Source organism: Gymnoscopelus braueri (genome assembly GCF_963280865.1).
Source record: "Gymnoscopelus braueri genome assembly, chromosome: 7".
In the NCBI taxonomy this organism is placed as follows: domain Eukaryota; kingdom Metazoa; phylum Chordata; class Actinopteri; order Myctophiformes; family Myctophidae; genus Gymnoscopelus; species Gymnoscopelus braueri.
In genome coordinates, this window is record NC_137608.1 from 30,928,093 (window position 1) to 30,951,049 (window position 22,957).

General features: G+C 41.1%; 2 protein-coding genes across 3 annotated transcripts; one reads left to right on the forward strand and one right to left on the reverse strand.

Moving 5' to 3' along the window:
* Window positions 1-96: 96 nt before the first annotated feature.
* Window positions 97-6,563, reverse strand: tctn2 (tectonic family member 2). Of its 2 annotated transcripts, none has more exons than XM_080432391.1 (18): window positions 6,436-6,563; window positions 5,972-6,088; window positions 5,548-5,621; window positions 4,454-4,655; window positions 4,223-4,323; window positions 3,918-4,117; window positions 3,595-3,715; window positions 3,352-3,508; window positions 2,678-2,761; window positions 2,426-2,545; window positions 2,238-2,312; window positions 1,786-1,884; window positions 1,544-1,661; window positions 1,358-1,461; window positions 1,042-1,189; window positions 745-879; window positions 525-613; window positions 97-421 (listed from the first exon to the last, which is right to left on the reverse strand). In XM_080432391.1, exons 1-18 carry the CDS (start codon window positions 6,527-6,529, stop codon window positions 300-302), a joined length of 2,160 nt encoding a protein of 719 aa, XP_080288517.1. In that variant the 5' UTR covers window positions 6,530-6,563; the 3' UTR covers window positions 97-299. The 2 variants fall into 2 exon arrangements, with proteins under 2 accessions (XP_080288517.1, XP_080288516.1); XM_080432390.1 differs by having other exon boundaries at window positions 745-885.
* Window positions 6,564-7,847: 1,284 nt separating this feature from the next.
* On the forward strand, window positions 7,848-22,957 carry LOC308088778 (tRNA (32-2'-O)-methyltransferase regulator THADA). The gene is made up of 31 exons (XM_080433357.1): window positions 7,848-8,020; window positions 8,419-8,599; window positions 8,695-8,781; window positions 8,871-8,895; window positions 8,995-9,143; window positions 9,536-9,658; window positions 10,028-10,148; window positions 10,423-10,568; window positions 10,679-10,763; window positions 10,865-11,001; window positions 11,206-11,403; window positions 11,579-12,308; window positions 12,394-12,546; window positions 12,712-12,821; window positions 12,908-13,068; window positions 13,161-13,330; window positions 13,849-14,019; window positions 15,591-15,739; window positions 15,858-15,992; window positions 16,089-16,193; window positions 16,293-16,493; window positions 16,657-16,807; window positions 16,961-17,210; window positions 17,548-17,784; window positions 18,023-18,227; window positions 19,344-19,532; window positions 20,384-20,634; window positions 20,749-20,919; window positions 21,006-21,272; window positions 21,371-21,573; window positions 22,139-22,957. The coding sequence occupies exons 1-31, from the start codon at window positions 7,905-7,907 to the stop codon at window positions 22,384-22,386; spliced, it is 5,625 nt and encodes a 1,874-aa protein (XP_080289483.1). The 5' UTR covers window positions 7,848-7,904; the 3' UTR covers window positions 22,387-22,957.

Genomic DNA, 22,957 nt, shown 5'->3' on the forward strand with positions numbered 1-22,957 from the left:
GCCAATCACCACCGCCCCCTGGATTCAGCGCATACCGCCCAAAGGAGGAAAAAAAAGCACAAATATTTTTATATATATTTTTTTCATTTCAAACGATTCAGCAACATCCTTTTATTTACACAATGATACATATTAACATCCTCTTAAATTAAATTGTCCACAGGGCAATATGACAAACATTTTAAACACTCTCCCTTGTCCCTGTCTCTCATCTTGATCAGGACCTATGTCAGGTAAGCTCTGCAGTGGGTCCACCACATTATCAATCCACTTGGGTCTTTAATTAGAACTTGTACATTTTAGTGAGAGGAATTGTTCCACGCCTGTCGGATTTGTCTCCATGGAGTCCCAAGAACCGAGGCAGCGATGAAGAAGAAAACTAGGATGAGACCCTTGGCCAGTGACTGGGAGTATGGCTCCCCTGAAAGAGGAAAAGAGCAGATAAATCAGTAATGCTACGGCCATGGTCCACTATTTGGAACACCAATTCAACACAGCCTCTGTGGGACATATCAAAGTCTCACCTGTATAATATCTGGTGATGGGGAAGGCAAGCTCAGGCCAGCACACATCATTTCTGTCACAGTCATACTCTGTGAAGTTGATTTGAAACCTAGGAAAAAACGAGGGGACAAAAGGGGAAATGCATCAAAAACCATCAGACAGCTCAAAGGGAAATGTATGTACACAATTCAAAGTAACTATTAAGCTATATTGTTAAGTTTGTATCATTTGAGAGGGCACCTTGTTTTGGGTGGTCCAGTGTTGATGGGAATGTCAGTGAAGGTGATTGAGGAGGTGACCGGGAATGACTGAGTCATTTGGTTCATGCATGGAGAGGAGTCACCTCCTCCACACTCCATTCTCCAAGTAGACACACTGTAACTGGAAAAGAGCCACTCATAGAGACATAATCTTTCACACATCTAATGAGACTCATGATCCCTCATAATCTTAACCATTTTGGTCTGTTTGAGGAGAGGGCATATTATAGATTAATGAGCTTCTGTGTAACCACACAAGCAGTGCAGCATTGTATACCTGACTTGAAGGCTGTGGATCTCCTTTTGATGAATACCATCTATCACCCCTGTGACAACACTGCTCACATGGATGTGCAAGTGCGACGGAATCCCAGAGCATGAACTTGTGGAGTCTTCTGCAGGATTGCTTGAGTTCAGTGTTACAACTGGAATGTGTAGTGAGGAAAGTGAGAAAGGCATGATGATTAGAGACTGTCTGAGAGGCATTTGACTCTTTTGTCACATCCGGGGGATGGGATAAGAGCGAAATGGCTTCCATGTGAAGCCATTTTAAACATATTTGTTTATACCATAAGTAATAATTATGTACTTACAGGTAATGTTTGCCCAGTCTGCCAGGCTTAGGGAATCTGGGTCTCCACTCTTTGCCACATGTGTGGCTTTAAAGAGAGCACCCTGGAGAGTGTCAACAGTGTCTCTAAAAGGAGACAAAAACATGATATTTTACACACAAATAACGATGGCATACATCAAACGTGAGCTCAGACTCAGTGACTCACCTCAGAATGTTACATTGAGTCAGATTCTGTAGGCTGACCGGTAGCAGACATCCTGCTGTTGAGTTCTCCCCAAACAGAACTGGCCTAATCTCAGCAGCGTAACAGAGCCCACCACTTACTGTTGAAAACAGTCATTTAGTTTATACATAACACCACAACATATCAATTATTCAATGATGTTATTGCTGCAGCAATGCCAATATTTTACGGTCTTCTTTCTTGGATTGAAAATGTTATATTACCTGGCTTCCAAATATTGATTGATGTTCTCTCTATGAATCCTGTATTGTTCTCTGAAGTGTCCACAAATCCTCCAATAACAGGCCTTCCCACCTGATACCCTGAATAGATATATTATATACAACATTTGCCTGTAAACCAGTGGAACAAGTCTATACAACATTGCAGACCTGTCCAAATGGTAGGTTGGCTAGTTACTGTGAATTGTACATGCAGGAAAACAGTACATATAAACTGAGATGACCCTGATTCATTTAACAAGAATAGACCAGACATAATATACAACAAATAAATAGAGTGAAGATGAACATACCCCACCAATGCAAGACACATTCAGTTTAGTGGTGGCTGGCATTCAGTGCTCCCACCATTGAAGGAAATAAACTGCCACCAAGCCTGTGCGTGCATGGACGCAGGCTATATCAAAATGTATGGAGTCTTAACTTGCACTAACCTGGGTTCCCTGAATTTGGCGTGCCTGTAAATTCGCCGTTCAGAAACACAGAAGAGTACCTTGTAGTTAAATGCACTGTTGAAAAGACAGAGAACAACAAATGAGGTCAGTATTCATCAAACATAACACTATAATGTTTTAATGTTATAAACCAAGTAAGTTAGCAAAACTTAGTTGGAGACCCTTACTACTATCATTGAAGGCGACATTCCCAACAGTGCGCGTTAGTGTGATATTCATAAGGCTGTTTCCTCGCCAGAAGAGTTTGTAATCCAATGCCACGGTTACATTCTCACAAAAGTACATCTCTTCATCAGCAACAAGTTATGTGATGACAGAATGGTTTGGGGAAAAGAAAAGAAATCAGAAACAATCTCATAACATTAAAGTTACTTATATAAGTTATTAAAGTAATGGTAAATGTAGGGAAATATCCATACTTGTAGGAGCAGTAGGGTCTGTGCTCAAGACAAAGTGACTAAGGTCACCAGCTACTTCATCCACCATGTCCACTGTAACCACACCTGAAATATATTCCACCAAAAATGTCAAAAATGTGTAAATAGCAGAATATTAATGATTGCAAATTGTGCAATCATTGCACATCATGACCACGTGAAACCATGCATTCCTATTCTGCATATAACCATAATGTTTAATATGTACATGTGACTGAGAATCCAAGTTTTCCACAAGTATATTGCAGGAATGCATGCCTATCTCAAGAAGGCAATACGACTGACCAAATTACAAAATAATACAAAAACCTCACAACAAAATACAGTGATTAACCACATGAAGCCAGTTTTACACTTTGCTGGTGTAAAGCAAAAATAGCGTAAATCTCTCCTTGTATGTTAGCATCTAATCCAGTCAAATAGATGGCTGTTTCATTGACCAAATAATACAACTGGCCTCCAGCCAGTCTGTACACCCTACAAGGAGGCGCTAGCTGAAATGCTACCCAAACGGCTACATAGAACTACAAAAGTACACAATTTTTTAAATCATGATCACATTTGTGTACGTGGCCTTATTTTAAATTGTCAAAGAAAGAAATATAAAAATATGATTACCAAATGAAAACTAAATATAATAACTATAAATACTGTACCTCCTTGGCCATCCTTCACTTGAACCCTCAAATCAGTTGCCGTAGTCTGTAAAGGAGGTTGATCTGGGCAGGAGCGGAGAAGGGTCACACAGTTTTCTTGGAAGTTTTTCAAGAATGCCACAGGAGCATTGTCTGCACACTGACCCAGGAGAGAATGCTGTGGACACACACGCACAAGCACACCTTGTAGGAATGTGGATTTCATACACCATAAAATAAAAATACAATAAAATAAAAACTAACCTGAGGTATAGTGAAGTATTGATCCTTTAAGGTGAAAATAGGAGTTCCTTGGCGGTAGTCATCAGTGGAAATTTGTGCCGACAACACAGACGGTTGGAAGGAGGGCCCAGGGATTGGTGTGCTGAATATGGTACAGTGTGTATATATATATATATATCCATGACCACTTTACTTCTCTTTTGACTATTGTGTGCTTTTGTAATCAATTGTACATGCAATTTGTTAAATAAAGAACTCAATCAATCAAAACACATGTTATTACATTATTAAATGTGTAAAACAAAGTCATATAATGGCATAATATTGTTACATTTGTCTCTTACATGGTTTCTCCCTGATAAAAAAGTCCAAGGTATGGATTGTTTTCAGGTGGGGAGTTAACACATAGAAATGGAAACCAATCAGGGGCGCTTTCGGCTGATTGGGCTGAGCACTGATAGGCTGGAGTAGGAGATATGCTCCCACCATACGGTCCAGGGAAACAGTGGGATTCAAATAGCTTCAAATCGTCAGGGGAGCAGTCCTGTGAAGGCAAATTCAAATATAACATGAACAAATGCAATGTAAACTGTCTAAAAATGTCTTAAGCTATTATTTCAGAATATGTAATTATGTGAAACTCAAATACCGTGTCACAACAACAGCGTATATCACATGTTGTGGGAGTAAGGTCACAGGGACAGGAGCCCAGTGGATGGTACACTTGATTGGGTATTACTGTTTTCTTATCTGTAATAAAGAGTGCCATTTTTGGTTTAGCATTGTATAGCTAGACATCACTTTGCACCGCTGAATGATTACTTGCTCTGAATTGAATTCAGTGTAAAAGATCTGGGATCTGAGCTTGTATTGGACTTACCAGACAGAGGGCTAGTGGGAAGCAACAGGGCATAGATCTTGACCTGGATGATCAGTAAGGCCTGAGGTGTGCCTCCAAGACAGGCAGACAACTGAAGAGTCTCCAAAACACAAAGTGGTTTGGGACAGCAGTCTGAATCGGTCTCATTATCACCACACAAATACAGACTTCGGTTCAATCTGAGATGGACTTGTGTTATGGTCTGAGGCCCAAAAGAGGAGACAAAGATGGCAGCATTAGGAAACATTGACTCACTGCTACTGTACATAAAAGCGGACATACAAATAGCAATCGTTGCCAGAGTGTTTGTTCAACAACATCGTCTCATCTCCTTTGTCTCTCCAGCTCTCTAGTAAACAGAAAATACATTTTCTGGTCAGGATACCAGTTTTATCCTATCAGGAGAGAGAACTCATACAGGATACAGAATAAACAAGTGAATTAATTTTACAAACTAAAACAAGCAGACAAAATTGGAAATGGAAAATTAAAAATATAAGCTGAAATTTTTTCTTTGATGAGTTCTCTCTCCTGATTGGATAAAATTGGTAGGCCTATCTCAACTTGAACCAACTTGTTTAGTAACAAGCTTGACGGTCATAGCTGAATGCTGAATGGTTAGAGAGTCCACCTGGGAAACCAAAAGTCCCTTTGACTACAGGCCTCAACAACGTGTTGAAGTGTCCCTGAGCAAGACACTTAGCCCCAAACTGCTCCCCGAGGCACTGCCCCCGTACCGCCCATTGCTCCTGTGACTTAGGATGGGTTAAATGCAGATACCTCAGTTCACTGTGAATGTAAATATACAGTGAAAAATACCAAATATTGTTATTGTTATATTAAATGGAGACCACTTATCCTGAACAAACACTCTCTCACACACACACACACACACACACACACACACACACACACACACACACAGTCAGAGAGTATAATCTATATACTATGACATTTACAGCACTTATATATATATAGAAATGTATAGAACATAGATCTTTAACTTTTAAAGAAAACATTTTTTTTTACATATCACTTACACTTTTACTCTAACTTACCACCACTTTAATTATAAATAATGCGATGCTTCTTACCTTTCCCACCTGTTCCGTTGTGACATTCCACTGCGTCGTGTTCTCCTCTCCACATGATGGTGGTGAAAGGCTTCCTGTAAATTGTAGCCAAACTCAGCAAATCTACATTGCACATCAACTGACCTTTTTGTTTTTGATATCAATAAATCAAAATTTTATATAATGTAAGCGGTGAAGTTCTCTTATAAGCCCTCCAAGGGTTTCTTACCTCACCGGCACAACAACTATCTGTCAACTTTCCAAGGAAAGAAGTATACTATGCGTATGTATGTATGTATGTATGTATGTATGTATGTATGTATGTATGTATGTATGTATGTATATATATATATATACTGTTGTGCAAATCAAATAAATCAAACTGACATCTTGATGTATACATGATATATACAGCAGCTTGATTGATGAGAGACACTTTCTCTACCTGTGGTATAGGATGGAGATGCTGTCCTAAGCTTCAGAGAGATGTCCTGCGACGCGTTTCCGAGCAAGAATGGTGTGATCGTGGATCCAGTAGCAATTAGATAGGAAGGCTGAAAAACTGTTGAATACAGTGTGTAAGCACATTGATTGATTGAATACTTTATTAACAGTTTGCAAAAAAAGCACATAAAGTACAGTTCTAAACAAAAGGATGCTAAAAGGATTAAACCCAAGAAAGCACTATGACGGTTTCCATTGGGGTCCTGTGTATTCAATTAATCGAACATGACAGTAAATGCATAGAATACCGAGGGCAACGTTATTTCATAAGTTACCTCGAATTACAATGTTTGTAGAGATATTTATCGATCGAATGTGATATTTAAGCCAAGGATTATCACATTCACGCGCCCAGCTAAGCTTTTTGGCAATCATTTGAAAATTAAGTGTAAAATGAGACCTTACCAAGGGTACTTTCTGTATGTGAAAAGAAGAAAAACAACACTAAAACGCACATACAAAGAAAATACGTCTTAGAAGAGCAGTGTGCTTTAGCCATTTGTTCATTTCAGGGAGCCGCCATGAGCCTGTTTGTAAACTTGTTTGAGAATGTCTTGGCAACGAATCCTGGACCAATCACAATCTAGAGGTAGTGTTGCCAAATCTTGTGAGAGAAATAAGCAACCCAGGTCTAGGAAAACAAGCCCAAAAGAAGCAACTAGACTAGAGCACTATTTGAAATACATGAAATGCATGAGATCACAGACATTCTAGGGCTAATTATACTGTAGTGTACACATTAAAAATAGCCGATCTACATCAAGCTCACCAATTCATATTCATTTGGGGGTCCATAGCATGAAAAATATTTGAGAACCACTGGTTAAAAAAAAAAAAAAAAAGTGAAACAAGTCCAAATAAGCAACTACACTTTAGAAACCAGCCCCAAAAAACGCAACCCGCAACTGCCACTGGACTGCAACTGGACACGCAACTTCACAGAAAAAGAAGCCCAAAGTCGCTTATAGTAAGCCGACATGGCAACACTATCTAGAGGAATGCTTGTTCTCTTGAACCCAGAAGAAACACGCTGACGATCAAAAGATCAATAGAGACACCAACTGGATTGGAGTTGTACTACACGGTAAAACTCAAAACACTTCCTTCACATTTCATTGAATTATGATGAATATTTCATTTCATATTCCGTGTCTTTATTGATTCATAAAATCACACTGTGTCTGCTATAAAAGCTAAAGTACTTTCTAGGAGGAGGATACAATACACTAGCCTCGGAAATCCATGTATTTTTTTTTGTTACACAATACACACAACCACACTGCCACAAGATGGCAGCAACGCCTTGTTGTTCAAGTTATATAACCGGTTTCACGTAGTAGAAGCAGTGTTGCCATGTCGGCTTATTGTAAGCTACTTGTAAAGTTGCTTGTAAATATTGGTAGTTGCGGGTTGCGTTTTTTTGGTCATGTTTCTAAAGTGTACTTGCTTATTTAGGCTTGCTTCCATTTTTTTTTAATTATTATTTAAACCAGTGGTTCTCGAATATTTTCATGAAAATGTTTTGTGCCAGCTAGGGAACATTTGTGTTGTTAGAATGTTAAAAAAATATTCAAAATATTCCACATTTTATTGCAAGAGTTTTTTTTTGAAAATAGCAGATCTACAAACTCAGTTGTGGGCTTGTACAGCTATTTATCGGCTATTTTCAAATAACCGATGCCATAAGTTTAAAGGGCTCATAATATGTGGCCCTAAGCTGCTTCTTTTGGTCTTGTTTTTCTAGACCTGGTTGCTTGTTTCTCTCACAAAATAAGGCAACACTGATCACACGAGGAAGAAGGTACCATCATTTGTAAACATGTATAACAACAGTTACAGTATAATATTTATTTACCGTGGGATTTAAGGGAAAGATGTTGTCAACTGAAGATCTGATGGCGAGTCTGCAAGACTGCATAATCACAACAACAGCCACAGATGTCAGCACAACCCTCCAACTCCTTGTCATTAAACTGGGTGAATGTTCCAGGTGGGGGTACAACACAATAATATTTACCACTGTGCACCAACGGTCTGTGGAAAGTAACTAAGTGCAGTATTTCCAATTTTCAGTACTTTTACTTCTACTCCACTACATCTCAGAGGCAAATATTGTACTTTTTTACTCCACTGCAATTATATAAAAAATACTAGTTACTTTGTAGATTTTGATTATTATTACAAAACACAGTAACCACTTCAGCCCTATATATATTTCGTCTATTTGAAAATAGCTGATCTACAAGCTCACAATTTGTTGCATCGCGACTCATTGTGACCTTGTAGATCTGCTATTTTCAAAAGATTTGGCACAGATCCATATCTTATCCTGGTGAGGGCTGTCAATTGATAAAGGCGAATGAATGTGACATGTTTGATGTTTAACAGGAGTGATGTGAAGAGATGCAAGGAGAGATGTCTGGAGGAGGCCACTCAGCTGTTGAGGAAGATACCAGAGGCAGAGCTCCATTCTGTGGATAAGAGTCACCTACTGCTGCTAGTGAAGCTCCTCATCTCCATGCAATTACAGATGATTAACATCTCCACTGCCAGTCGTAAACTGGACCAGGTCAGGCTTAGAATCTAGATCTACTCTGGTTAGATTTGATGCGTAGCTTATAGTCAACAAAGTGCATCTTAATGAGTCTCCATTTCCTTTTGCAGATGTTGCAACATCTGGCAAAGGTGGATCACCAGCTAGTTTTTAAAGAAACCTATCTCTGTTTGCACTCCATAGTCCACGTTGATCAGGTACCGAATATTCAGTTGATCCTTGTTTGTCAAATCTCTGTGTATTCATCATTGCATTGGCGATAACTTTCCCCTTGTTTTATTTTCAGATGTCAATTGAGGATCTGCAGAGAGGTTCGTGTGTAGGTTAATGATGATGATATATGTATACTATTGCTGTTTGTAATTGCATTCATAATGAACTTTTCAACTATACGACGTTAACATTTTCAGCCTGCATGTTCCTGGAGGACAGCACTATTGGCCGTGCTGTGTGGCGAGAGATCTGCCCCTCCTTGTTAAAAAAGGTGGCTGAGTTGTTCCCCGTTATACTACAAGAGGAAGCATTGAGAAATGGACCCATGTGCTATGCTGCAGTTAAGGTAGTTGTAGACAGCAACCGTATGTCAGTGGTTCTCAAAGTGGTGTCCGGGGACCCCCAGGGGTCCCTGAGGGGGTTCCAGGGGGTCCCCAGCAAAAGTAACTAATAAAGCATCAAAATCAGTTCAACCTCTTTAACCCTATAAATTGGCTATTTGTAAATACAGTAGCTGCATTGTGAGCTTGTAGATCTGCTATTTTCAAGAAATCTTGTATGGGGTCCCTGGCACAAAATATTGTCAGATGGGGTTCCGTGGCCAAATATATAATTACTTTTGGGGTCCTTGACATGAAAAAGTTTGAGAACCACTGCTGTATGTCCCGAGTGACTGATTATAGTATTTGTCACAGGTGGTTGTTGTTGTTACTGATGTGAAACCTGTGATCTCCATAGGTTTGTTTGCAGATGTTTCAGCTCTTGCCTGGTGAGGTAGCTCCTCTGGTGTGGGTAAAGGAACAAGGGAGTCCAGCAGTCCAGAGTATCCTGCAGGCCCTCATGGACATAATCCTTGGAAAGGTATTGTTGTGATTCGGGTTGGGTTGACCAACCATGTGGTCCTTTAAGAGTCTCCATCTAACTAAGGGTGGTGAGTGATATTTCAGTTGAGTCGCACACGTGGAGAACAAGATTACACCAGGCAGTATCACACGACAAGTTCTGAAGTTTACTACACACATAGAGAATACTCAGAATATATACAGTATTGGACACATGACGTGACCAAAAGATATGAGACAAGAACAAAATGAATAGGAATAGAATATGCATCTCGTATCATTGTGCACAGACGTTCATAACAGGTATCTGTCTAACTTGAAGTATCAAATTACTGTTGCCTTACTACCTTTCTTCTCAGTGCCCCTGTGCTCTGTGTTTGCATTGCAGTGTTCCAATAGGGACACGCGGCTGTTTGCTGGTACCGCTGTGGCCATGCTGATCAACACAGCACCAGAAAGTGGAGCTGGAGGAGAGGCAGCTTGGAGTCTGCTGCAGGTCTCTCATTTAGGTACAAAAACAATCAGCATGTTTACATTATGAAAGCCATTTTACTACATCCATGGAAACTGAGTTCCATTCCAAAAATCATATCTGGGCAAATACATTTTGGGGAAAGAAAATGCATTGAGTTTGTGTCATGCTGCATGTCACCCCTGTTCTATAATCTCCTCCCCAAAAAAGGGAAAAAATACTGTAAAGGTCATCTTTGAAAAAAAATATGCTGTGGATACAGAGATAGACCAATGTTAGGATTCATGTTATTGATGCAATGCATCTGTTAGGTCCTTGGATGCTGACTGTTGGTGAGCTCCGTGTGCAGTGCAACTCTATAGGGCAAGATGGAGTAGACAGGCTAGCTGTGAGCAGGGGGCTATTGACCTGCAGCCGGGCCCAGATCCTGCTCAGCTCCCGTGTGGACACTACAGAGGTATATCAAAATCATTCAATCTGTTTCCAAGTATAGCATTCTTGACCTTTGTCTCTTGTGCTTCCCTTCATCAATATCCCTAAAATCAAAATATATTATTTCTGTTCCAGGTGTGTTTACTCCTGGGAGGTTTGTTTCCTCTCATCTCTGCTCTGTGTGAGGAGAAGTCGGCCTGTCACTACTATGTCTTTGAAGGTGAAAAATATGTACAGTTTTAGTGTGCACTAAAATGTGCACTGTGCATAATTGTATACTGTATATGGCAAAATGAACTGTTAAGACTGTTGTCATTGCAGCATTGATACTATGGTTGAAGAAAGTGAAAGGGAGTCTGACTGACATCTTGGACATGACCGGTGTTCGCCTACTAGCTGAAGACTGCAGTCTACAATCGGAACTAGTTAAAGTTATCTGGGACAATGCAGAGAGCCCAGTGAGTGTGACTGACTTCATTAGACTACTGTAAATTAAAAAAAAGTTACCTTGTCCTTTGGTAAAATCATCATTAGTAAATTTAGCTATTTTAATTATTGTTTTAATTTACACACTCCTGGTTCATGTCCTTGAACAGGTTGTGTTTTGCCCGTGGCTGCTTTAAAAAATATATATAATTCTCGTTATCTATTTGTAATGGCAGGTGGATGGTGTGCAAGATTTTGTGCACAGTGCCTTTTGTCTTTTGTTGGAGATCTATGAGATGGACTGTCAACGATTTGGAGACAGAAATAAAAGTCTTTATTCTACTCTACTTCAACGTCTAATCAAACTCCCATGGGAGGCAAAAGCCAAATATTCGCCTCTTTGTGCTCTAATCCCATATTTGGGTACTGACACGGTGAGTTAAATACATTTACTACAATGTAAAATAACCAATAGACAGATAAGATAGACCTTTATTTGAAATTCATTTACTACAATGTAAAATAACCAATAGACAGATAAGATAGACCTTTATTTGAAATTCAGGTGTGGCAATGCTGACTTTGACTCACGTCTCCTCAACAACACAGGTGCTGGGTAGTTATACTGAAATTCCCAATCATCTCCTGAAGTGCCTCTCCACCAATCATCTGTCACCATGTGCTTCTGAGCTTTACAAATGCCTGATCCAGCTGCAGAGGAGGGAACTGTGTGATGCCCCACCAAAGGATTCCCCGCCCACTGAGCTGCATCTTGCCAATCAGTGGGCATTGCGTTGGAGGTCCACCCTTCTTGAGGCTTTGACCTCTGAAGTGACCCTTCTTCAGAACAACAGCTCAAGCCACATATTACCCTGCACCTTACGAGTCTTCCCTTCTGCCATGGAACCTCTGTTGGCCTTCTTAGAGCTGGCCACCCCAGGCCACCTCCATGCCTGGGCCAGCATCATGAGTTCCTGCCGGGCCACAGGTGGTGTTTCACCTTTGGCACTCCAAGGTGACTCAGGCCTGGAGACCCTCCAGTTGGCTCTCGGGACTGCGGATGACAAAGTCCGTCTGGCTGCCCTCAATGTCCTGTGTTGCTCACCAAAGACAAAGGATGCGCCAACTTCAGAGGAACTGTCCCTTATGAGGTCATTTATTACTCAAAATCTGAATTGTGATTCCTCACCTTTCCGACAACATTTACAGGCACGAGTAAAGAGGTTCCTGGTTCGTATCAGAGACTGCTGCCTGGCCCATGTCAGAGGACCAAGGGTCAAAAACAATGGAGATACCAGCCTTGCCAAGGAAGCAGAGCTGTTACTGAGTCAGGGAGTGGGTGAGAGAAATAAAAACTGTTCTTTCATATATAATAAAAAGCTGTTCTTTGGGACAGTTTGATGGTGAATTATTATTTTCTTTAGGCTTTGTGGATTGGTTGGGTCAGCTCCCATATTCCTATCTGGCACCAGGACACAGTTATCAGAGGAAGAAGACTGTATTGCTTCTGCTTTCTGCAGTTCTGGAAACCTGTACAGACACCTGGAGTCCTGAAAGAAAGAAGGGGCAGCCGCCAGGTTAGTTTAAGAGCCGGAATGGAAAAGCAAAGCGAAAGCTGACATTTTTTCTTGTACTCTAATGTATACCCAATATGGTGCATACATTGCCTGCATATACTGTATGTGGGTATATGGCTTTAATATTATTATGTACTAACGATCTTCATGAAACTGTTTTTGCAGTGAACGTGGCAACTCTTATTACTTGGGCCAGGCAAAGAGGACAGTGGAACTTCTTCTGCAGATCAAAACAGTTGGTCCTGATTGGCTGTTTTGAAGATTCCACCAATGAGGTGCTACTGGTGCTTCACAATCCCTGTTTAGAATTCAAAAATAGGTATATGGAAAGATAACTTTTAAATGTTTTCACCTTTTCCAGATCCGAGAGCTCTCTGCAGGGTTGCTGTTGAGATTCTTCCCACTCAGTTTTTCAGATGACATCACCCCTGTGTTGTTCAGACGAACCAAGCAACTTCTCTGCAGTCCTCGGGTACAGGAGGCTCAAATGGGAGCCCTGATGATGAAGGTGCTCCTCCAGAAGTAAGCTTCACCTCCAGCATATGCAGTGTTCTCAGAATAAAGTTTGCTGTGCTAGTGAGGGCTAAAGCTTTTGTGAACTCTTTCATTTCCAGATCTCAAGGCCAGTGTCAGGATCTCTGGATAAAGAGTAATGTTAATGAGAGCAGTTTAAGTGACCCCAGGGCCTCTGGTGTGGTCAGATACCTTGTGAATGAACTGGCGCAGCACTACCTGACTGCTAAGGCTGATATGATGCTCGCTGCAAGGACCAAACCTATACATGGTGAGTCCTGAGCTCATAATCACATGGCAGCCATTTCTCACTCATGCCATACTCTGACAGATTAACCCATTAAGACCTGGAACTGTGTCATTTTTAGATTTGAGCAAAAAAGCATTATTTTACACTTTGGCTATTCAAAAATAGCAGATATACAAGCTCATAGCGCGGCACTCGGTGCCGCGCTATGAACTTGTAGATCTGCTATTTTTGAAAATTCGTGAAAATGTGTGCAAATCATTGAATATATATATTTTTAAAGCAAACATTTTAACTCAAATCTTTGCTTCTGGGGGTCCCTGGAACAAAATATTTTGATGAGGGTCCGCGGCCAAATACATATAATTTTGGGGGTCCTTGACATGAAAAAGTTTGAGAACCACTGATATAGAAACATACGTTTTTCAGAATACTGTTGAGATTTAGGAGACATTTAGAATCGGCCTCAGGTCTCAAGAATGTTTCCATTCTTAATCTGTTGTAAAATACAGTGTAAGACCGTGTTCTGAATTGTGTTCCAGGTATTTTGTGTGCCCTTGAGAGGTGTTTGCTTGAGGTGCCCGGCGTTCTGTGTGACATAATCGACAATAATTTGACCGTTGAGCTACTGGGCCTGCTGGAGAATACCTCTCTGCTTCTGCTGGGTGTACTGTATGGGTCTACTGCCAAGGACAACACTGTTGACCAGAATGGTAATGTTTCAGTGTCCAGGAGAGAAGACTGATCTGGAAATGGTGGTTATGTAGCATATATAATATAGATATATAGTATATAATTTATTATTATTATTATATTATTATTATTTTGTTTGTTTTGAATATGTAGCACTTTGAGAGTTTGAGATCTGGTTCAAATATAGAGTGTGTTACAAATAAACTTTATTATTATTATTATTATAGATAATTTGAGATTGTAGACCTAAAACCAGATTTCTTATGGTTTTGATAGGGGTTTTGATTTAATCAAAAACGTATATCTGTGGTTAATATTAGCCTAAGCGTTGAATGTTTTTGTTCTGTGTGTAGCATAAATTATACTTGTTAACTCATTCACTCCCTCTGACGTAATTGACGTAATTAACCAATACTGCCACTGACGTAAAAAACGTTTATTTTTCCAAATCCAAATTTGACCCAAAGACCAAGGAGATATGAGTTTTTGAAGATCTAGACTTCCATCCACTTCCTTGTTAACTTAAAACTTAAAAATTCTGTATCTCGGTTCCTGAGTACTTTTTTTTTTTTCAATGAAAAATCTCTGGCAGTGGGCAAACGCGTAAAGCAATAATTGTGGCAGTGAATGAGTTAATAATGTGTCAACAAGCTCTTATGTGCTTTCTTTTTTTCTTTTTTTTATACTTGTAGTAATAGTTATATACTGTAGTGTGTCTGTCTGTCTGTCTGTCTGTCCACCCATCCATCCATCCATCCATCCATCTTCAACCGCTTATCCAAAGTTGGGTTGCGGAGGTAGCAGTTCCAGCAGAAAAGCCCAGACTTCCCCTTTCCTGGCCATGTTAGCTAACTCTGACTGGGGGACCCTGAGGCATTCCCAGGCCAGCATGGAGCTATAATCCCAACACTTGGTCCTCGGTCTGCGTCTTTAACTCTTACCAGCTGCGTGTGCCTGGAAAACCACCTTGGGGAGGCGACCAGGAAGTCCTTACTACATGCCGAACCACCTCAACTGGGTCCTTTCTACGGAAAGGACCCAGTTGAGGCGAGTCGCTCACAGATGACTGAGCTTCTCACCCTATCCCTAAGGGAGATGATAGCCACCCTACTGAGAAAATCCATCTATCCGCAATTTTGTTCTGTCTCTACATAACCCATATTTCATGACCCTAGATTAGAGTAGGAAAGAATATTGACCGGTAGATCTAAAGCTTACCTTCTGATTCAGCTCTCTCTTCATCACAGCGGTGCGGTACGGCGAATGCAATACTGCTCCCGCTGCTCCGATTCTCTGACTGATCTCATGCCCCATCCTTCCCTCACTCGAGAACAAGACCCTGAGATACTTACTCCTTCAATTGGAGTATATAGTGTGTGTGTGTGTGGTTCAAAAAACAGTGTTGATTTGTAGAGATTGTGACAAAACGGGACTATCATAGGCCTTTGTTACATAGCTTATTTATCCCAAAAATCGCCCACAGGAAATTCAGGAATCCAGAGGTAGCTACCAGGTTAGCCTGCAAAGATCAGATGGTGTATGGAAATGTGGGTATGTACTAGTATCCCTAAATCACTGCATTCTTTGACAGACGTGCTCCCATCTTTCTGTGACATGGGGAATGCCATCAGTTCTCTGATAGCCCAAGCGGATGTGGAGAGCCGTGGAGAAGGAGAGGAGTGTGTTCTGCTGTCTGAAGAACACAGCTTGGTTCTAACCTGCTGCTGGGTAACACTCAAGGTAAAATAGAAGTGCATGCCAATTATATAGAGATTATTGAAACACCATCTGACACCACAGATATGAATCTTTGCCGTATATATTGTAGATACATGTATTTTCTACTCTTCTCCTCTAGGAAATAGGATTCTTTTTAGGATCTCTAGTGGAGAGAATCCTTGCTGAATCCAAAACACTGTCACTCCTAACAGTGGAGGAGCTAAAAAGGGCTTCAAAAGTATTCAAAGACATTCTGCTCAAATGTCGCCATTGGGTAAGAAAGATAAACTCATCCAGCCCAAGGCATAGATCACTTCAACACTTGTCATCCTCATCCCTGTAAAAACAACAACGTGGTTCTCTCCACCAGGGGGCAGTGGAAGGTTGCTGTGTGGGCTTCACCAAATTATGTGCCTCTCTGCTGAGCAGTAGCAATCTGGAGTTAAGGGACATCCCAGCCCAAATGCTGAAACAAGTAAGCTGTCAAAGGTGTCCCCATGGGTTATTTAATGATCCACCCCTCAGACTGCTGCTTGACAGGTTCATTTCATCCTCTCTGATTTTCACTTTCCAGGGGCTGCATGTTTTGCAGTCTCCTCGCTGTACATCTGTGACGCGGCGAGCAGCAGGGCTTCCCATGCTTATCCTGTGTGTAGTGTCTGCAGAGGAGGCCAGCAAATGCCGGCCCCTGCTGGCCCACAGCGTACACACCTTACTGGAGACAGCTAGAACTCCTCTACCTCAGAACTGGGACCAAACACTGGACCTGCCTCAGGTAAAATTGGCATGGATGAAAAATAAGAAATACAAAAATATAAATAATAATGGTCAGACATACAAAGAGAGACACACATATAAATACACTTGTCTGACAAACTACACATACATGCAAGTTGTACTGTATGCAAGCTCTTATACTCTCCATTCTATGTACCTAGGTGAGTGCAGTCCACACTCTGCAGGCCTTGGTGCGTGGCTCTGGGCTGGGAGTAGCCATCCTTCAGTTTTCCCCTGATATAGCCATCTTGTCCCTCACGCTGCTCAGTTCTCCTTGCTGGGCGATGAGGAATGCTGCCCTACAGTTATACAGTAAGACGTTAATTAACCTGGGTGTGTCTGGAGCTCGAGTTGGAGCTCGAGTTTATCCAATATGATAAACATTGTGTTTTTATTTGATGTACCCAACCCTTTTACTTCCTAGTCAGATATCTTCTGATGTTCATTGAAGTCACTTGATTATAGGTGCTCTGTGCTCACGAATGGTTGGCCAGCAGCCTGGGAGTGAGGAAGGCTCTACGCAGCATGCCATGTCTCCCCCTGCCTTCTTCATCCACTACCCTGCACTGCAGCCATTCCTTCTGCAAGAGCTAAAGGGGGCAGCACAAGACCTCCAGGGACCGTCCGGGGAGGCCAGGCTATACCTCCACCCTTCCCTCTACCCTGTCCTCACATTATTAGCCAAACTCCAGCCTGGCATCCCAGACATAACAGGGTGATTGTAGTTAACAAAATCACTGAGGCCACTACATACATACAGTACCAAAGATAGGGCACCGATCAACACAATGAGCAGCAATATGATAAATCATAGTTGGCAATAATAAGGATTCATAATTTCGATTTGAATATTAAGCAAAAGTAATTGTGATAATCATTTTAGCCATTAGGCTCCACAAAGGCAAGGTGAAATAAACGGTCAATAAACATTATGTTCATTGAAAACATCTGAGCTATTTCTCATGACTATTATTGTATTGCATTGCATAATCTTCTCATGACTGACATGGCTTGGCCTGGTATTTGTATCTCGTCTGGTCTTTCTTTCCCAGAGCTCTGTCAGACTTCCTGGCTCCTTTACTCCATTTGGCTGCCAGCCCCATCTATAGTGTCAGAGTGATGTCCTCCAAGGCCTTGGTTGCCATGACTCCTCCGTCAGAATACATGAACAATATCCTCCAATTGACAGCTGAGCTGCTGTACTCCCAGAAACCCTCTTGTCACAACCGACTCCATGGACAGCTATTACAGATCAATGCCATTCTAGACAGAGCTCTATGCACAGACAGGTAAGAACACTAACATTAGAAGGTTTATTCCTTCATCAGCTGATGTTACCAGTTAACACTAAAGCTGGCTATAATATCATATGGTGTGCTGTCAGGTGTCCTCACGCAAGGCTTTCATTAAGGGCTAAAAACGAAGTGCTTTTTGCTAGTGGAAATTGGAAATTCCTTGACATATAGTAGCATGGATTAACACCTGGCTGTGGTAAACACTTTGAGAACGCCATGTCATTAATTGTAGGGCCACTTCAGCTGATCTGTGTGAGGTGGTAAGCAGAGTGGAAGCCTTGTTGTGGCTGTCGACTGGAGCTCAGCACTGTCCCATGGTGAGAGAGGCCTACCTTGGAGTAGCACACTCACTGAGAAGATACTGCTCTGAGGCCTTCCTGCACAAGATCAGTGACACACTTCTACGTGAGCTACATACACCACAGCATAGACTTCAGGTATACTTTGCTATACTTTACTCTCTTCTCTCTCCATCACACTCACTCTCACTCACTCAGACAAATCATTCCATTACAGCATATTCAGTCTTACAATAGATTAAAAGATAAATACACAAAGGCAACATGAGTGTGTGGTACCACACCCAAATGTAATATTTGGGTGCATTCTAATTGGATCTACTACGTTGTGAGAATCTTCTCCAATTTTTGGTGTTGACATAGAGCGCATCAGTTATTTACAAATGGTTATTTTCCATTTTCGTCTTTTTATATGTATTCAAATGAATGTTCATCTCATCTCATAACCAGGACATGATTATAAACTGTTTATTTACAGGTATATGCATGTTGAATAGGCTAATTTAGCAATGATACTTAGGCCTGTCACAATTATTACATACTCGACTAATCGCAATTATTTGAGATAATCGCAATTATTTGAGATAATCGCAATTATTTTTGTCATAATCGTCATCCATCGTTTCCAAGTTGAAAGATTTTCACACATTTCCAAATATTAAAAAAGCAGAAATAGCAGATCTACAAGCTTACAATGCATCACAAGCTTGTAGATCAGCTTTTTCTGCTTTATTTACAAGTAATACTTTTTAAGTATAAAAATTATTAAACATGTCAATAATTTCTTTGTATATTTCAGTTATTTATCATATCTGCCCTGTGCAATCTTTGCATATGAACATATGAACATATGAACATATGAAGCCTAAAAGGCTTCATATGTTCCAATGTCCAATGCCAAACACACAGTTGAATCGTTAATCGCAATTATTTGAGTGACAATTAATCGTCAACTTAAATGTGTAATCGTGACAGCCCTAATGATACTTAATCCGACCGTCATTGTTGTCTTGTCAGTTGTCACAAATGTTAAGACGCTCAGAAAAACCGGTCAGTCAGTGCTATGAATTTTCGATCTGCGACGCACCCTGGATGCATTCCTTTCCAAATTCACAAAGTAATGGGGTGACACCTGGACACGCCACTGACGCACGCACGCATGGACACACACACACACACACACACACACACACACACACACACACACACACACACACCACAGATTTTGATAAATCCCTTATGTCAACCCTACAGGTTGGGTCATCGTCCTTCCATCAAAAAGCCATTCGCTTTTTGTGTGCAGACCTAATGCAGGCATGTCAAATATGGGAAAGCTTTTCTACAGCAAGCCCTGATTTGAAGTTCACATTGGTCACTTGTGTGGTTGATGGGTGTGACTTACAAGAGGCTAGTTTGCAACAGGTGATCCAGAGAGTGCTGCAGGTAAGACATGATTCCTTCTCTCAAGTAGTGGTTACTGCAGAAGCCCCTTTTCAAAACCTGTCCAACAGCTTTCAGTACAACATGACTTTGCTAGAACACAATATAAGGAAATCAAGGAAGCAAAGATAGGCTTGAATATAATGCAATGTGAGAGTTAAATCAGCCTGGAGATCTTATTTTCCCCTTCCGCAAGAAATGGGTGTGTGTATGAGCTATTATATTCTATAATCTTGAATACTTGAACAGTGATGTCAAGGATCTGTCTTTTGTGCTGTGCCATAAGGTTCTCATTGGCTCACTTGTACAAACAAACTGCTGCATTCTATGCATTCTCTACATTGTGTAATGATGCCTTTATAGCTATATCCCCTTTTGTTTTTTACAATTCCACTAGGATTAGTCACCCTTTATCACAAGATACCTGTTTTAGAAATATATACTGCATGTTGCCCCCATTAGCATTTCAGTTACATTTGGGTCAAATGTGGCATTTTATCACACTTAAATGATTGTATACTATGTACAGTATGTAAATGTATTTTCAGAAAACATACTGTGCTCTTTTGTTATATTAACAAAAGAGCACAGTGTGAGGATAAAACATATCAGGGCAAATGAGATGATAAAAGCTGAAAGAATAGACCACTAAGAACTGACATACATTTTGGACTTTGTAACATTGCTTTTGAAAGCTGTTATTCAACCATGAAGAAATGATCTTGTTATGCCCTGTGGTTGAATATACCCCTATTCCCCATAGACCTAGTGTCTTCCCAGTTGTGTCGTGATGATTTATGGACACTATGTCCATGTCACTGTGATAAAGACTTATCAGTGTTTTCTCTGCCCAGTTCAACCTGAGGGAGGCACTGTTGAGTCACAGTGTGGAGTACCGTAGGACCTACCTGGCAGCCCTGGTGGCAGTGATGACCTCTGCGTGTCAGTCCGTCTTACCTCAACATTCTTCTTTGTCAACTGCACTGGATGGGCCCATCCTGCTGGAGTGCCTGGAGTTGTTGCTCGGTTACCTGGAAGGCCAGAAGGGTGGACCAGAGTTCCTGTCCTCGGTCCTTTGTGCTGCCAGCCTGCTGCTTTCCCAGAGGTTGGCCTCTACATTTTATGTATTTCATAGTTTCCTACTTCTGTGTGAAAACAAATCACTTTGAGACAATGAACTCCGCCTCCCTCACTTCTTTCTTATCTGTATGTACATCAGCCTTCAGATTTCCATGTTCCAGCGCTTGTGTAGCATGTTGGAGGTCCACCGGGACCCAGCGGCTCCCGAAGCTCTCAGGATGGCCTGTGCTCAGGCTCTGTGTCTGGCTGGAGCTCCCTTAATGAGACGAGCCCTGACAGAGAACCACACGTTCCTAGTTATCGGCACCAGGTACTGAGGTGTAAAATCAGATCTTAGATCTCATGATCTCTCTCCTGCTTCCTTTGAAGGAAATGTGTCTATTTTGTTTTGTGCAGGTTGATCAACACAGCCCTTTGCCTGTTGCAGGATGAGAGCCAGCAGGTAAGGATGAAAGCAGCTTGTTTCACTTCCATGCTCTACCATGCCAGAAGAGGAGCAGGCCAGAGAAACATCTACCTCATGCATGTCAATCAGGCAGTGCCCTTCTTGTTGGATCTGCTAGTGGAGAAATACTGGGATAGTCCTGGGACATTGGAGGTGCTGCTTTGTCATCTGCCTGAGCCTAACCTTGGAGCTGTTTTGAAAGAAGCCAATGAGATGGGGTGTGTTACCTCACCCAGTCAGTACTCTCATCTAGATGACATTCGTATTATGTCAGATTCTTCTTATATTGCTCAATTGTTATTTTTCACTTCAACAGGTGTGCCAGTCTGTATGAGCAAGATGAAGCCAATATGTTTGCAGAGCCCTCCGTGATGTCTGCATATCTGCTTCCTTACCTGCTGCAGATTGCAAACAAATACTGTCAGTCTACTGCCTTGGCAGAGAGCCTCAGATTGTGGGCAGAGGAGAATGTTGCGCAGATCCTAGAGAACCTTATGGTCTGCAAAGACTTTGAACCAGGTAAACAATACATTAATTTAACCACTTAAACCCTATATACTTCATCGAACAGCAAATTGTGAAAATAGCTGGTCTACAAGCTCACAACGCATTGCACCGCAATGAATTCTGAGCTTGTAGATCTGCTATTTGTAAAAAACATGGAAATTCTTGCCTATAATGCCCAAAATAGGGATGCCAGGTAGGCATCCCTGGCGGGGATCTGCGCTGTGAGGAGTGTATTTTTATAGATTTTACCACTGGTTAACATTCATCTCAGTATGGTCTGAAAATCTACTTGCAAAGACTTGAAACTTGCTTGAGATAGCACAGTGACAATTCTGTAACCATTTATATATTTGGTCAATGTTATGTTATAATGCATTTGAAAGCTAAAATTCAAAAACATTTACAAACGCCAGTATGCTTTGGAAAATGTTTTCAGGGCTAAATATGCCAGACCAGTGGTATGGTCTTTTGTTATACTGTGTAGATATTGATATGGAAATGGAAATCATAATCAGTTCATAAGTAGCTATGATACACAGTACATGTTGTGTGTTAGCATGTTCTTTATTCTCTGTAGGTGAGACCCTGAACCCGGCATGGCTGACACTTCTTGTGGATTCAAATTTCCATGGCACCCTATGTGGCCTCTTCACCAGGGCTGCTTTCCTTCTCAGGCTGTTGGATATTTCTGATGATGTGCGATACCTTTGTGACCCTTTGACCCTACGGACAAATGTGCAAGATATTTTTAATCGGCTCAATCAGAATGGGGTCCAGTTTTCTGATGTCTTTACTGCTGCTGTGGCTGGAGACTTGCCAGATTAAGGAAATGGAGTGTGCTCCTCCATTCCATTTTTGTATGCTCAATGAATAAAGCTATTTTATGTTGATATCAGATGTGTTTGGATGTTCCAGGAAAGCCTATGGCAGCTGTATATCAACCAGAATGGGTCCTGAATTAGCTGTACAGCTGCTGATTCTGCAGTACAGTAGCTCTGGACAGAGATGACGTATGTAAGTGACCACTGAATGCGTGATCACATTACCTAAGCTGATGAGAGACATATTGGTCACTAGTACAAGCTATGTGTGCAGAGTTGGGGACACGGTAATATGAGAGCACTATACAGTGTACTGATGTGCAAGGCTCTGTTTTATCACAATACTCAAGTATAAGAGAACATAGGCTATATGATGTTTTTATTCTATTAATTCTTGATACACAATGTTTTGTCTGCAAAGGCATCTTTGCTTGTATGTATAATAGAGAACTGCGAGTTGAACTGGTTGCAGATGACTCGGCATCTTTGATATCTTGATATATTTTTTTATCTTTGCCAAGTCTTACTGAGTTTCATCTGCACCATCACCACCAATAACGGTTCAGAAAAATATA

Excerpts from the sequence above, each read along its gene's own strand:
- tctn2 (XM_080432390.1), bottom strand. The coding sequence starts at position 6,529 with ATGGCTAAAGCACACTGCTCTTCTAAGACGTATTTTCTTTGTATGTGC. Across the intron at positions 4,656-5,547 it reads CAACGGAACAGGTGGGAAAG|ACCATAACACAAGTCCATCT; the intron begins GTAAGAAGCATC and ends TTTGGGCCTCAG. Across the intron at positions 3,509-3,594 it reads AATACTTCACTATACCTCAG|CATTCTCTCCTGGGTCAGTG; the intron begins GTTAGTTTTTAT and ends GTGTGTCCACAG.
- LOC308088778 (XM_080433357.1), top strand. The coding sequence starts at position 7,905 with ATGTTGTCAACTGAAGATCTGATGGCGAGTCTGCAAGACTGCATAATC. Across the intron at positions 8,021-8,418 it reads AAACTGGGTGAATGTTCCAG|GAGTGATGTGAAGAGATGCA; the intron begins GTGGGGGTACAA and ends GATGTTTAACAG. Across the intron at positions 13,069-13,160 it reads ATGAAGGTGCTCCTCCAGAA|ATCTCAAGGCCAGTGTCAGG; the intron begins GTAAGCTTCACC and ends TTTCATTTCCAG.